The 17,618-nt window shown below is 31.7% G+C and overlaps 1 protein-coding gene across 9 annotated transcripts in view; it reads left to right on the plus strand.

The window, feature by feature from the left end:
- The window catches only part of LOC145939131 (pleckstrin homology domain-containing family G member 5), a 169,292-nt gene that overhangs the window by 145,206 nt on the left and 6,468 nt on the right, over positions 1 to 17,618 (plus strand). For all 9 annotated transcript variants that reach the window (XM_083043316.1, XM_083043317.1, XM_083043310.1 and 6 more), the window contains 3 exons: positions 11,464 to 11,540; positions 16,418 to 16,691; positions 17,433 to 17,578. In XM_083043316.1, the coding sequence (XP_082899442.1) occupies positions 11,464 to 11,540; positions 16,418 to 16,691; positions 17,433 to 17,578 (497 nt within the window). The remainder of the gene's footprint in view (positions 1 to 11,463; positions 11,541 to 16,417; positions 16,692 to 17,432; positions 17,579 to 17,618) is intronic.

Below are 17,618 nucleotides of genomic sequence, written 5' to 3' on the forward strand. Positions count from 1 at the left end.
ATACTATAGTTTCTCTTACATATGCGTATCGGCTCTAAGCTGCAGCCTGCGTTTTTTCGCTCTTGCGACATTCGTTATCGGATCAGGCGGATCGAATTAGCGGAACGAGAGAGACCAAGGAGGAACGCGACCAAAATTAATTTCTGCTGGCGACCTTCGCGGCGGCGGCGACGACTCGCGAATGAATTTCTGCGCGCGTGGCAAGAGAGGGCTGGAGGAAGAGAAGAATATTTTCCGCGATGATCCACTTCTATCGCCACATCCTGCAGAGAAAGAGAGGCAAGGAGAGAGAAAAAGAGGATGGCATTTTCGATGACGTAACTTCGAGCGCACGACGCACGTCGACGATTGGTCACACAGTCAGATTGCTCATCCGCAGTTTATCCTATACATGATTCTCGTTACCGGCGTGCTATCACGCGCGGACTATGCTCGGCGGTTCGTTTTACACGATCTATAATCCGACGAGAGGGAATTCGCTAACTAGCCGATATTTTGACTTCTCGAAATTCCCGGTAAAATTATGCTAAACTGACGATCGCGAAATTTAGCGAGCACGTTAAAAATAAATATGACAAAATATATCGTGTCAAACTGAAGACATTGCGCAACATATTGATTTGTATTCTTACATATTTCTTTCTTTTGCAACAATCAATAAAGATCGATGTATATAATGTACGCTGCGATAAAAGATGCATTTCAGAATTACTTCGATTACTCGACATTTCGGAAGTGAAATCAGCGTGTCGAGCTTAGCCGGAAGTGAAGCATCGAGGCACGCAAGAATACTCCCGGTATCTCGCGAACGGAGCATCGATACACTATCCAAGTATCGTGAAAGGTGGGTAACGGGGCGTTCCGGCGGTTACCACTATGAGAATTCTAATTAGAGATAATGACGTCATTAAGGTCTGAGCCGCGACGAGACGGGATGGTCTACTGCGCTTACTGTATATACGTACCCTATTTTACACACATGCAAACATATACACGCACGCGGCCCATGTACTTGCACGCGAAACGAACTTTGTTTCGAGAACGCATGTCTTATGCTCGAGATCGTCCCTCTTCAAGTGAGCGCACTACTGTTAAAACTATTCCCGGGAGAGAGATTTACATCGCTCGTGTTCATAGCGGACGGAAAAGGAGTACTCTATTCACGACCCTCTCTGTTCTCTCCTATTAGATAAGGCAAACGTCAAACTTGCAATTCAAAATAGGATCGCAGGATTTAAACAACACATTTATGAAAATTGTTTGATCAATTTTAACTCAATTCTTTATTGAGAAAACTCCAATAAAATTCTAGCTTTTTAATAATACATTCTGCATGCACATATTATTTTGTAACAAAATTTTCAAGATTTATTTTCAACAATTGATCATATAAAATTAAGTTTAATTCGATAAAAAAAATCCATAGATAGAAGATGATTCGATAAGCATGAGACATTTTATAGTACATGCATAGCAGAAGCGCTGATCTTTATTACGATATTGGAGTGTTCAAACAATAAAAACTTTTTTTGATTTAAAATAAACAAATTAAATGCTCCCTATCACTTTGACTAAAGCAATTCTACTGATCTCGCTCTAGAGAAGTTTATCTTATATTTAAATATTCTTTTTTTAGAATAGTAATTTCTTTTAATCTTAATATAATTCACCCGCCCTTATTGCTATCGTTATCGATATGTATTATTATCGGGGTGGAAGCGACTCACACGAACGGCACAGCCGCGTCACGTCCGGAATAATAATCGCATACGAAAATAATGGCAGCGCCTGTTATCTCTCGTTTCTGCGCGCATATATTACGACGCACGGAGTCATTCCGTGATTCATGACGTTGTTAAAGCAGTTCGCGGAATTACAGTAACGGACACGTCGGTGGACTCTCGACGAGACCGAAGGAATTTGTAAATAAAACTGCGCAAAGTGTTGCCGCGATGAAAAAAAATTCGAAACACACGCTCGAACGCGTTATCACAGAAATTCTTAAAATTGATTCTTCGAAAGAATCCATGAAGCTTAAAAAAAAAAACTCTAGAAAAAGGTATATATTAATTAAATTAGTATATCGATTGATATTTAATTTGGCCAAAAGCCACGAGAGTTTCTACTTTTATCTCGACTTAGATAGAAGAAAATTTAATCAACGATTTTTAATTTCTCGATCGACTTGTCGGTGTAATAATAACCGTGCACCATCGTCGACGCATACGTCGCTGCTCGTCGCATATTTTCGCGCGCGCGTTGGATAACAGCCTCGTAACACGGCGCGTCGCGGTGACACAACTCTGTTCGAGTTAAGCCCAGAGCTCGTCGGCCAACAAAGCGGTGAACGGGGACGAGAAGAGAATCGCGGAAAGGAAAGAGACGGCAGATTCAGTCGACATTCTCAGTCAGTCAGGCCGAGTCTCGCATGTGCGTGTGATTCTCCGAGTATATTCCCCACTCTCTCTGTCTGTCTCTATCTAACTTTTGGCGTACTTTTTCCGTCAGTAGTCCCAACATGAAACGGGTAAACATGAAATAGCATCTGACTTGGTACACGCTTGTTTGAGAATTAAGCAAGTTTATATTTTTAAGAAACAATTAAAAAATATATATATGTATATGAAATAAAACATTCTACAGATATACAGACGTGTGCAGATTATTAGACTCAAACCTATTTTTATGTTGAGATTACTTCACAGTTATGTCTTTTTGCGTTTTATAATAGACACATTTATTTAAGTTTTTTTTTTTTGTATTATAAAAGATAGAAGATTTTTTAAATAATGTTTTGACCTGCAGATTATTCAGAAACATCTTTTTTAGTGATAAAAACTCATATTGAATCAGCAAGGGGTCACTGCGTGTCCGTGATGTTTGTGCCATATTATCGCTGATATTGAGTGGTTTTATCGTGTTAGTTTTATACAAATATAAATAATATACACTGTGGATAATAATTTATTTTTCATTTTATTTGAATTTTAATCGTAGAATTTTGAGGTTTGGAGAAGAAAAATGATCGATTTATTAAAATATAATTTATCTATTTATTAAAATATAATTTTGGGTATTCTGTATGTTACAATTAAAATTATTTCTTCAAATAAATCATTAAAACAGTAAAAATGTTTGAGTTTTATCATTTAAACAGACGTATGTGAATAAATCATTTTTCTTCTCCAAAATTTTTACGATTAAAATTTAATTAATATTAAAGATAAATTATTGTTTATAGTGAACATTATTCATTGGTACAAAACTAACACGATAAAACCAATCAATATCAAAGATAATATGACACAAACATCATGGACACGCAGTGTGACCCCTTGCTGATTTAATATGAGTTTTTATCACTAAAGAAGATGTTTTCGAATAATCTGCAGGTCAACAAATTATTGAAAAATCTTCAATCTTTTATAAAAAAAAAATAAAACTTAAATCTTTATCAAACCTCAGTAATATTAAAATATAAATTAACTCCAATCCATTTTAAAATTAATTATTCTAATTATAAAACTACTAACAAATCCGATCCTCGACGCAAAATATATAAAATTCGTGAATTATTCGGACCGGAATAAAATTTTAAAAATTAATTAACACAAACGAGGTCTAATCTCGGGTAAATTTCTTAAATGATTTGACCCAAAAACAGACCAAATAATTTTAATTGTCAAAACGTGACATAATGACCCTTTGCTGATTCAATATGAGTTTTTATCGCTAAAAAAGATGTTTCCGATTAATCTGCAGGTCAACAAATTATATTAAAAAATCTTCAATCTTTTATAAAAAAAAATAAAACTTAAATAAATGTGTCTATTAAAAACCGCAAAAAAACAACTGTGAAGTAATCTCAACATAAAAATATGTTTGAGTCTAATAAGCTGCACACGTCTGTATGTTATTATGATTTTATATCTTAAATATAATACTTATTAAATGTAACGCTGATTCTAATAATGTAATTCTTTTGTGCCGCGCACGAAACGATTCTATACATTGAATACTCTCGTGAATACCTTCAAGAATGAGCTCGGACCGAAATACACGTATCCGAGCAATACGAGCAAGCGTAATTTCAGGGACGACAACGACACGAAGCGAGCGTGTCGGAAAAATGTTCAATTTCCTCGACGTCGGGCTCGAGCAAAAACGGGTAATCAGGATACGTTCGCCCATGATCGACAGATCGCCAATAATATTCTTTGAGAGAGAGCCGAGAGCTAAAAGTATCCGGCTTTCTTTTGTAATCGTTGTGTGCCATACGAGGGAAAGGGAAAAGATGCGCGCAATATCATTCAAAAGCGAAAAGAGCTACGGAGCTCTTCATCGTCATATGGTGCAAATAATAGAGTACGAATATAACAACGGCTATATCATTTTCGGGATGCGATCTTTATTGTAAAAAATTCTACAATAAATTGATACGATATTATATTATTGTAACAAGTTCTTGATAATTTCTTGTAAATTTAATAAGGTAGATTTTATTATCGGACAATGTATTTTCAATTTCTCTGCAATATTCAGTAGTAATATCTGACATTAATCAGACATTGATGATCATTACTACTTGGCGCTCGTTATGAGCTTAAAAAATAAATGATAGCAAAAGTGATAGCAGCAATGCTTTATTTAAATTATGGTTAACGGATCAAATATTAACAATATCGCAAAATAAAATCGATCTATGTAAATAAAAATTTATATTATATATTATATATATATATTTTTAAAAATTCTACAATAAATTGATGCGATATTATTATAACAAGTTCTTGATAATTTCTTGTAAATTTAATAAGATGGATTTTATTATGGGACAATGTATTTTCAATTTCTCTGCAATATTCAGTAGTAATATCTGACATTAATCAGACATTGATGATCATTACTACTTGCCGCTCGTTATGAGCTTAAAAAATAAATGATAGCAAAAGTGATAGCAGCAATGCTTTATTTAAATTATGGTTAACGGATCAAATATTAACAATATCGCAAAACAAAATCGATCTATGTAAATAAAAATTTATATTATATATATATATATATATTTTTTAAAATTCTACAATAAATTGATGCGATATTATTATAACAAGTTCTTGATAATTTCTTGTAAATTTAATAAGATGGATTTTATTATGGGACAATGTATTTTCAATTTCTCTGCAATATTCAGTAGTAATATCTGACATTAATCGGACATTGATGATCATTACTACTTGCCGTTCGTTATGAGCTTAAAAAATAAATGATAGCAAAAACGCTTTATTTAAATTATGGTTAACGGATCAAATATTAACAATATCGCAAAACAAAATCGATCTATGTAAATAAAAATTTATATTATATATTATATATATATATATATTTTAAAAAATTCTACAATAAATTGATGCGATATTATTATAACAAGTTCTTGATAATTTCTTGTAAATTTAATAAGATGGATTTTATTATGGGACAATGTATTTTCAATTTCTCTGCAATATTCAGTAGTAATATCTGACATTAATCGGACATTGATGATCATTACTACTTGCCGCTCGTTATGAGCTTAAAAAATAAATGATAGCAAAAGTGATAGCAGCAATGCTTTATTTAAATTATGGTTAACGGATCAAATATTAACAATATCGCAAAACAAAATCGATCTATGTAAATAAAAATTTATATTATATATATATATATATATATTTTTTAAAATTCTACAATAAATTGATGCGATATTATTATAACAAGTTCTTGATAATTTCTTGTAAATTTAATAAGATGGATTTTATTATGGGACAATGTATTTTCAATTTCTCTGCAATATTCAGTAGTAATATCTGACATTAATCGGACATTGATGATCATTACTACTTGCCGTTCGTTATGAGCTTAAAAAATAAATGATAGCAAAAGTGATAGCAGCAATGCTTTATTTAAATTATGGTTAACGGATCAAATATTAACAATATCGCAAAACAAAATCGATCTATGTAAATAAAAATTTATATTATATATTATATATATATATATATATATTTTAAAAAATTCTACAATAAATTGATGCGATATTATTATAACAAGTTCTTGATAATTTCGTGTAAATTTAATAAGATGGATTTTATTATGGGACAATGTATTTTCAATTTCTCTGCAATATTCAGTAGTAATATCTGACATTAATCAGACATTGATGATCATTACTACTTGCCGCTCGTTATGAGCTTAAAAAATAAATGATAGCAAAAGTGATAGCAGCAATGCTTTATTTAAATTATGGTTAACGGATCAAATATTAACAATATCGCAAAACAAAATCGATCTATGTAAATAAAAATTTATATTATATATATATATATATATTTTTTAAAATTCTACAATAAATTGATGCGATATTATTATAACAAGTTCTTGATAATTTCTTGTAAATTTAATAAGATGGATTTTATTATGGGACAATGTATTTTCAATTTCTCTGCAATATTCAGTAGTAATATCTGACATTAATCGGACATTGATGATCATTACTACTTGCCGTTCGTTATGAGCTTAAAAAATAAATGATAGCAAAAACGCTTTATTTAAATTATGGTTAACGGATCAAATATTAACAATATCGCAAAACAAAATCGATCTATGTAAATAAAAATTTATATTATATATTATATATATATATATATTTTAAAAAATTCTACAATAAATTGATGCGATATTATTATAACAAGTTCTTGATAATTTCTTGTAAATTTAATAAGATGGATTTTATTATGGGACAATGTATTTTCAATTTCTCTGCAATATTCAGTAGTAATATCTGACATTAATCGGACATTGATGATCATTACTACTTGCCGCTCGTTATGAGCTTAAAAAATAAATGATAGCAAAAGTGATAGCAGCAATGCTTTATTTAAATTATGGTTAACGGATCAAATATTAACAATATCGCAAAACAAAATCGATCTATGTAAATAAAAATTTATATTATATATATATATATATATATTTTTTAAAATTCTACAATAAATTGATGCGATATTATTATAACAAGTTCTTGATAATTTCTTGTAAATTTAATAAGATGGATTTTATTATGGGACAATGTATTTTCAATTTCTCTGCAATATTCAGTAGTAATATCTGACATTAATCGGACATTGATGATCATTACTACTTGCCGTTCGTTATGAGCTTAAAAAATAAATGATAGCAAAAGTGATAGCAGCAATGCTTTATTTAAATTATGGTTAACGGATCAAATATTAACAATATCGCAAAACAAAATCGATCTATGTAAATAAAAATTTATATTATATATTATATATATATATATATATTTTAAAAAATTCTACAATAAATTGATGCGATATTATTATAACAAGTTCTTGATAATTTCGTGTAAATTTAATAAGATGGATTTTATTATGGGACAATGTATTTTCAATTTCTCTGCAATATTCAGTAGTAATATCTGACATTAATCAGACATTGATGATCATTACTACTTGCCGCTCGTTATGAGCTTAAAAAATAAATGATAGCAAAAGTGATTGCAGCAATGCTTTATTTAAATTATGGTTAACGGATCAAATATTAACAATATCGCAAAACAAAATCGATCTATGTAAATAAAAATTTATATTATATATATATATATATTTTAAAAAATTCTACAATAAATTGATGCGATATTATTATAACAAGTTCTTGATAATTTCTTGTAAATTTAATAAGATGGATTTTATTATGGGACAATGTATTTTCAATTTCTCTGCAATATTCAGTAGTAATGTCTGACATTAATCGGACATTGATGATCATTACTACTTGCCGCTCGTTATGAGCTTAAAAAATAAATAATAGCAAAATTGCTTTATTTAAATTATGATTAACGGATCAAATATTAACAATATCGCAAAACAAAATCGATCTATGTAAATAAAAATATATATTATATATATATATGTATATTTTATTATATATATATTATAATAAAATATATATATTTTTTTTTTTATTTAGACCGATTTTGTTTTACGATATTGTTAATATTTGATCGGTTAATCATAATTTAAATAAAGCATTTTTGCTATCATTTATTTTTTAAGCTCATAACGAGCGGCAAGTAGTAATGATCGTCAATGTCCGATTAATGTCAAATATTACTACTTACTGTCAGATATTACTACTACCGATTAATGTCAGATATTACTACAAAATCAATCTAAATTAAAATATATATTGTACATATATTATATATATGTATATATATAATACATATATTTTTATTTAAAACGATTTTGTTTTGCGATATTGTTAATATTTGATTCGTTAATCATAATTTAAATAAAGCAATGCTGCTATCTATTTTCAAGCTCATTACGACCGACAAATAGTAATAATCTCTAATGTCCGATTAATGTCAGATATTACTACTGAATATTGCAGAGAAATTGAAAATACATTGTCCCGCATAATAAAATCTATCTTTTATTTACAAGAAACATAAAAAAATTGTTATAATAATATATTATATCAGTTTATTGCAGTTAGAATTTTTTTGTTACATATATATATATATATATATATGTAATAAGACATTGATATTCTTTACGCGCTTCGCGCGCCTGGCGATTCTTGAAAATATTCTTTAAGGCTACTGGATGCTCACCGCGGCCATATTGGATTGTGACGTCAGAGGCGAAAAAGCACACGCTGAAAATTCTTAGATGCCATTTTTTAATGAAAAGATATTTCGATTAAACAGCACTTCAGATGGCTTTAGCACACTCTTAAAAAATCCCGAAAACTATCCTTTTCCCTTTATAATCAATCAACATCTGTAAAATAATCGAGATATCAGACTTTGACATGCGGAATGACTGCGCATGTGCAAAGACCAGACGGACTGGGCTTCATAATATTACATTTTACAGCTGTTGATTGATTATAAAGGGGAAAGGATAGTTTTCGCGGTTTTTTAAGAATGTGCTAAAGCCATCTAAAGTGCTGTTTCATCGAAATATTTTTTTATTTCGAAATGGCATCTAAGAAATTTTAGCGTGTGTTTTCTCGCCTCTGACGTCACGATTTCGACATGGTCAGCAAGGAGCCAGGAGCCTTAACTTGTGAAAAAAGTTATCGTGAAAAGTTTTCGTCCGCGTTGGAAATGTCAAAATTTATCGCTGCTTATCGGAAAATAAAGCGCCACGTAGAAAATTGACTTCCGTTCCGCGCGGACGGAAACGAAATTGCAATACATGTCTTCGACGGCAAATGGGTAACGATTTTCTTTCGGTCGCCCGCTTTGTCGAGACCGATTGAAAAGCTGCCACACCGCAACGAAATTAAACCAGAACTAGCTGCAGGACGCCCTTGTACGCTCAAGGAACCGCGATAGGAATAACTGGTCACTGTCTGGACCCAGATGTCGATACAGACGAGCATAGTGGAACCAATATAGGGACGATGCAACTTGGAGTGATTAAAATTCGAAACTAACTAAATCCGTAACAAGGCGATTGCGACGATACAAGCATAACGGACTGTAATTAAAGCATCATAACTATAGTATACTATAATACTATGTGTGTGAACGTAGTAAATTTTGCTAAATTGTATAAATTAAATTTATATAAATTATTAAATTATATAAATATATCGTAAAAATAATGTCGATAATAAATTTCTAGTTCATACGATACATATGTATATATTTATTTATTTGCATATAATAATTATTAATAGGAGGGGGGGGGGGATTTCTGTTCTTGTATATATTTAAGAAATTCAGAATATTATATAATTTAATAAAATTTAATATACGCACATACGTTCATATACTATAGATGTAATACTTTAATTACTAATAAATAAATTCTCTATAATCTATAATAATACAATGATGCAAACAGGAAGACGATAACATGCGAAAAATAAATCGAAATTGAGAACTTTGCTCTTCAAAATTGAATTCTCTTCTCTCTGCAAAATTTTAATACGTATATTTTTAAAAAACAAAAAAGAAACAGCTATATAGATACGCGATCCATTTTACATTTTTATTTTCACAAAGCGATAATGAAGTTTTAATAGGGTCAATAGACGAGCATAAGTTATCCCTGGATAATGGTGGAGTTAATGCCAACAGCGACCCTTATAATGCGTTTGATCCTTTGATCCTTTTGCGTTCGATAAAGGTAAAGTTCAGATGCGAACGCCAACTATCGGCATATCAGCCGTAGAAAAGCTTTCAAAATTAGGATGCCCCGGGCATCCGTACGATTTAAACGGACTCCCCCTCGATTTTCTCACGCATTATAAAGATATTACGCGTGTCAGCAACAAAGGCGTTCAATTCGCGATTCTCAGCCATGCGATTTTCAACTATACGATGCTTTGTAGGCGTTTAAATATGAAACAAATTCGCCCCGTGCATGCTGAAAATGACATTTGCGCCGGAAAAAAAAGTATTGCGACTGAGAATTGAATTTTCTCGCATATTTTGCGCAATAATATGTCGCAAAGTGTGTATGTGAGATTTGTTTAAATTAAAGATTTTTTTTTAAGCGTAATATCTCGTTAATATATTGCACAATCTATTACGCAATTTGCATTATTTTGAATATTTGTAATTTATTTATATATATTTATATATTGATTATTATTTATTATTATTATTATATTTATTATTATTTATATATTGATTATTTATTATTATTATTATTATATTTATTATTATTTATATATTATATATTATTTATATAACAAAAGTTATAATAATGTAAATTAATTATAATTATTATTAGATACATAATTATATATATAATATATAACAAATGGAAATTTGCACATTGCTTCCTCACCATTTTATTTCGCTAATTAAGATGGTTTTTCAATTATGGCTTCCTCATAGAGGAAGCTTAACTTGCATATTGCTTCTTCACCATTTTATTTTACTCATTAAGATGGTTTTTCAATTATGGCAATGTGCAAGTTAAGCTTTCTCATAGAGAATCTCTGATTAATATCTATCACAATAAAATATAAAACATGTTTAATTAATTTTACTAAATTGCATAGTAAAATTAATCAAACATATTTTATATTTTATTGTAATTAGATATTATTATTTTTATTGTGATAAATATTAATCAGAGAAATTCTCATGCATAAAATTCTTTCCATACCATATTGTCCCACGATTATCATGATTTTCAGGGTAAATTCTAAGAGAAAATTCTCTCTGTGTATATAATATAATTATATATATAATAAATATTATACATATATGTATATAATATATATATAAATATAAATATTATATATATAATTATTATTAGACAGAAATTACTTTATTGGAGAATATATAATTACAAAAAAATATCTGATTAATTGAAACTTATTACATAGATACATAAAGAGATACGTAATTTAGTAACTCTCGTTTTCTCATTTCAGTTAAGGATGAAAGATTGAATTCTCGAACGTCGAGTCAAAGAGGAAACCAGAATGTGCCGTTGCGGAAAACCAGTGGAGTAAGTAGCTCACTTCCGCCAAAGTAATATTTTAAATTGATTCTCACGACACACATGTGTGTAAGTGATAAATTTCCCAGCTTAACTTTCTCACAAATTAAAGTTTAATTAACTCGACTTCGTCGCGAAGAAATCCTTTTAAGAGATTAAAGAGATCTCTTATTAAAGAGATTTAAATATAATCTTCTGTGTCGCACATTTGTAATGCGATTAAGTACATCACATCAACGCGAAAGACAGTCTATACTTCGGAATATAGTTTGCAAAAAGTATACAGAGTGTAACTGAACAAACATATATGGAACACACTATTTGATTCTGTGGCCAATTTAGAAGGATTTTTCCTCAACAAAAATGTCGAACAAGTCATTTCTTGCATGTTCCCAATTTTTGCCATCTTCTATCTTTATAACTAATAAAATTTTATTAAAGTAAACTCTACCTGAAATTAATTGCAGAATGTAGTTTTGTTAATCTTTTAACTCTACAAAGTTTAATTTGTGTGAGAAGCTCTTTTTTTTAAATCATCAATAACTTGAAAATTATTGATGCCTCGACATTTTCGCTGAGAAAAAGTCGTCTCCAAATTGGCCAGAGAATTTGCTGATGCGCTTCGTGTATGTTTGTTCAGTGCTCTGTATATATCCAGCACGTATATCATCATTCGTCAAACGCGAACGCACTTTGTCTCGCAAACATTTTCTTTTAGCGGCGCGCTCTACGAAGAAGATGAAGAAGCGCTTTAGCATCTGCGAACAATAACGCTGTAGTCCTTTTCCGAGCCTTGATCCATTGATACGGGAGCAACAATACGGCCGAGCTGACAGAGACAAATCGCGAAACGATTCGCCGGGCGCGAACAAAGCCACGTCCAACTAGGCACGACGGCGCGTCATATCGGTTAATACTCGTCGATATCGGGAACGAGATCCTCTCGCGGCAAAATTTGCGCGACAATATTGTCCGTTAAATATTATTTGGAAAAAAAATTGAATTTAAATAACTGCAATTTTGGTAAATATAATTATATACAGGGTGTATATTCCCGGGAGAAACCTGGTATTCTCAGGAAATTTCGTTCAATCTTGAAAAATCAGGCAATTCTCATGGAATTTGATATCAGGATTCAGAGTATTTTTAAAAAATTGTGTGTCCTTTGATGATTTACTCTTATTTAGCACTTAAGAAACATAACACAATAGTTAAATTTTGTGATTTTTTATTTGACCATCTTTTTAGCATCAAAATCTTTTGTAAGTTTCATAGAAAATTGTTTTAATAGGTAATATTTAAACAAATTAGCATTCCTTATTTATTTAATAAATAACTTAATAAATATAATTAATTTAAATAAATTAATATTCCTTAAGATGTTTTAATTTAAATTATTTGTTTTATATTTTTGCATATTTTTTTAACGTTTAGATATATCAAACTGTGATATATCAAGTGAGTGATATATCAAATAGTGATATATCAAACTTTGTTATTGTCCAAATTAATTTTACATTTATAATGAATCAATATTAAATGCTAGAAAAACTGTATTCTTGATAATTTTGCAATCGTATGAATAGGAAACGCATTAAAAAGCGCATACAATAAAGAAACTTATTTTTTTAAACTGCATCTATGTATATACAAATTTTCTTATTTTACCTGGAATTTTGAGCGAAAATACCTGGAAGATCAGGGAACTCTCCGGGAATTTTTTTACATCAAGATTTGAATAGACACTTTGTATATATTATATTTGCGGTGAAAAGAAAAGCGCAAAATAAACAAACGTAAAGTCTTTGCTTACTGTTCAGAAAAAAAATTCGTATAATCCATAATTTTAATTCGATATTATTCTAGTATTATATCCGAATTCCAGTGTCTTGGTAATTACTGTCTTTGTGTATGTGTGTTGAACGTTGCGCTATTGTCCGCGCAACAATTACGTCAGCATTCCAACTTGATTCGCCCGACGCAGCTGCCTCATCCATGCCGGATACAACAACCGGATGAATCCACTTGGTCAGCAGTGTAATCTCTCGTGTTCCCGTCGATTCAGCGTAGCTCTAATCCAGACACAAATAAAACCAACAAGTTTTAATCCTGAGTGTCAAAGGCAAAGCCCCGGGTTCCAGGCTCCAGTAGAATAAGCGCGTTTTCGATCCGACACACCGCTCCGACGATTCATTTTTCGACTTTCATCTTCCATTATGACATATTGCAATCAAAGTTTTATTTTTGTTGTAATTGCAATTTTATCAGAATTAAAAGACGCGAAAAATTGATCAAATAATTATTCAAAAATTTTGTCAATGCACTAAGGATAAAAATATCAGTTCTAAAGCTTTCGGGTGTCCCATTTTAAAGGACCCACTCAAATATCTCAGAAACACTGCGTTAAATCGAAAAATGTTTCCTACAAAAGTTGTAGGGTTTCGAGGAGGACATAACATAGTAATATTCATATGACCTTGGGCGGCGCCTCCAAGATCAAGTGAAGGTGAGAATGAATTTTTTAAATGGAAACCCATATTTTTTTATTATAACATCTTTTTCTACTAATTAATTTGAACAACTTTTATCCGAGCATTTTTTTATTTTCTTCAAAATTCATTCTCACCTTCACTTAAGGTTAACCTTCACTAACCTTGGAGACGCCGCCCAAGGTCAAATGAATATTACTATGTTATGTCCCCCTCGAAACCCTACAACTTTTGTAGGAAACATTTTTCGATTTAACGCAGTGTTTCTGACAATGAGATATTTGAGTGGGTCCTTTAAAATGGGACACCTGGTATATCTCATTATTAACTACTTGATATCTCTTTTTTTTTTTTTTTTGGTTTGAAAATATTTTTTTTATTTTTTTTTTTTTGCAGTCGATTGTAACTGCTACTGGAAAAATTAACACGAAGGGTGCGCTTTAGAGATCGTCGTTGTATTTTCGGCGTGACGGACAGCGCATTAAAGACACGATAGATTGCAATAAAGATCCGCTATCGCTGTTATTACGGTACACTTTATAGATGAAATCTGCCCACGTTTTGCGTCACGTGAAACGAGCAGGCAAAGCATTGATTACGCTACATTAACGCATATACATTGAAATACACAATACATTTACGCTGGGGAGAAAGACTTTTATCGCCGTGCAATAAATTTACTAGTTTACAATGATATTTCGCTTGTTTTTATCGTCCTTGGAACTTTAATCGTCGCAGGAGAATTTGAATTATTGTAAAAATTAAAACGAAACATTGCGATTTTTGCGTAATCGAGCAAGAAATTCGACTTGTTTTGAAATCATCTTAAAAATGGGCACTAAAACATCTTTAAAATCGAAATTACATTATTTATCGAATATTCAAAAAGCAAGTTATACAGGGTGTCTCAGAATTAGCAGATCATCTGATAAATTCTTAGGATTTGGAGACGATTTTTCCTCAGTGAAAATATCGAGGCAGGCTATCATTTTTTGCATTTCCAATTATTGCCATCATGTATTTTTGTAACTAAGCTTTATTAAAATTCTATTAAAATAAACTCTACTTGAAATTAATTGAAGAATGTGATTTTTTATTAATATTTTATTTCCACAAGGCTTAGTTTGCGAAAAATCCTTTATTTTCAATCGCTCATCGCTTAAAAATTATTGGTGCCTCGACATTTTTGCTGAGGAAAAATCGTCCCCAAATGATCCTAGGAATCTGTCATTAACAGATGATCCGCTAATTCTGGGACTTGTACATATCAATCGAATATTGTTCTTCATTCGTTCTTTATTAGGAGGATAAATTTCTATCTCTCTAGATCGGATAATACTTTATTAGCGGCGCAACTCTCTTCTTTCGTAGAATTTGAAAGAAAAGAAATAGAAATAAAATTGCGTTAAATGTAAAATCGATGAAAGCCTGTAATCGCATTGATGTGTATGAACGTATGAGCAAGCGTTTTCATAAATACAGTAATGTACGACGTAATGTACGATGCGATGGTAGCGTAACGAGAGCGATTTGTCGCGGTTGCACAGGGAAAGGATAACTAATAAAATGCTGGGAAAGCTTCTCTTGACACAGGTTGGCGCATTGGGCGATACATTATTCATGGCGTTACCAACACATTCGATAGCGGATTATGGAGCGCGATAACTCAACGAGCAATTTCTAAAATGTTGCCTTCATTTCAAGGAGCCTTCGATTTCATCGCGACATAATCGTTTGACAAAGTGAACGAGCTTCCGTTCAAGAGCTTAATAATTTTTCTGACAATCGATAGTTTGTCCACAAATCATTTCACGTTAGACGCACTTCGCGTTCCTCTTCCTTCACTCTTTACATTAACACAATATAAATATTCGCAAGAATATCGAAGAAATATATTTTCTATTAACACAGGATGTCCCAGAATTAGTGGTACATCTGTTAATGGCATATTCCTGGGATCATTTGGAGACGATTTTTTCTCAGCAAAAATGTCGAGGCACCAATAACTTTCGAGTTATAAGAGATTGAAAATAAGGGTTTTTCGCAAACTAAACTTTGTAGAAATAAAATATTAACAAAATCACATTCTTCAGTTAATTTCAAGTAGAGTTTACTTTAATAGAATTTTAATTTGAGGCTTAGACAAAGATACATGATGGCAAAAATTGATGGCCTCCTCTCGACATTTTCGCTAAGGAAAAATCGTCTCCAAATGATCCCAGGAATCTACCCTTAAGTGTTGGTCAGTTAATTATCAGACACCCTGTATAATATATAAATATAAAGAGAGAAAACATAATTTTATTATTTATAGTGTTGCATTAAATCTCTCAATTTTAGACTTGCTAATTAGATAAAATATTAATTAATAATTAATGAATAAATTTTTTACCACAGAATTATCGAGGTCGAAGCGGTCGTTTCTTCAGCGTTTCCACCGAAGATACGAACGTCGATTCCGAGGTTGGCGGTGCCTGCACGACGCTCGCTTCTGGCCGAAGTTCCGCTGGGGCTGCGGGACTCAAAGCCAGCAAGCAGCGCTGGAGCGGGTTCTTCACCAACACCAAGGGTATCAAGATGGACCTCTTAACTGCCCAATTGGACGAGTACAACAAGCACGGCGTGCCGAAACTCCCGAATCTTCAATGTGATCTGACGATCAACGAGGAAGGTTCGAATTCTACCCTGCTCTTCTCTCGTGCGCATCTTACTCCCTCGAAATCTCGGAAGTAACAGAACGCTGGAGAAACTCGGGAGGGAATTGTCTCAATGATCGTCGTTGCTGCGCGAAATCGTCCGTTTCCGTTTAACGTGTGTTTCTTCTCTCTTCGAAAAACATCTTCATCTCGAAGGAACGTTTAAATTCTCTTTTTCTACCATCTGGTTACATACAAACAGAATTGGCAAAGTTTGAAAAACTCTGCTTAATGACTGTTGTCGAAGAGAGTTATGTTAATCTTCTTTTTTACCTCCGCTTCTCGGAAAAATGTTTTTGTTCTAGTGCAAATGTTTGCGCGATTGTTTGAGTCGGGCAAAATTAATTCTAAGGTATCGTGTATATATATATATACATGAAATGCGGTCGGCAACGTTGTAGTAATTTAAATTACTAATAGCATCCCTCTGTTAGCGCTTGCAGTATCGAAAATCGAAAGTCGATGAATAAGGGACATTCCTGTATGTTTTAAACAAAATATTTTGTCGTCCGATCGACGTGATTTTACACAAGAGAGCGCGACTTAAAGGGGAACCTTCCTTTTTTTCATTTTCTTTATGATCTTTCTAAAGAATTTATGTCTTTATGACTTTTTTTTATGATCTACAAAGAACAATCTGAACAAATCACGTAGTTTGCTCTAGCCTCAGGTATACCATTGTAATGTAAGCGTCATTACTCTTCATATTGTTTCAGCGCTCTACAGTTTAGAAGATGACTGGCGCAATATCGTCGAGAATACTCACCTACTTTCGGAGAAACAAACACAGCAACAAACCGCTCTCTGGGAGTTGGCCGAAACCGAAGTGGCTTACATTAAAACGTTAAAGGTCGTAACCGATGTGAGTAAAACATTTAATTTCAATTTACATTTCGATAATT

This window comes from Prenolepis imparis, unplaced genomic scaffold, assembly GCF_030444845.1.
Source record: "Prenolepis imparis isolate NDT839.2.m4 unplaced genomic scaffold, iyPreImpa1.0 SCAF_7, whole genome shotgun sequence".
NCBI lineage: Eukaryota > Metazoa > Arthropoda > Insecta > Hymenoptera > Formicidae > Prenolepis > Prenolepis imparis.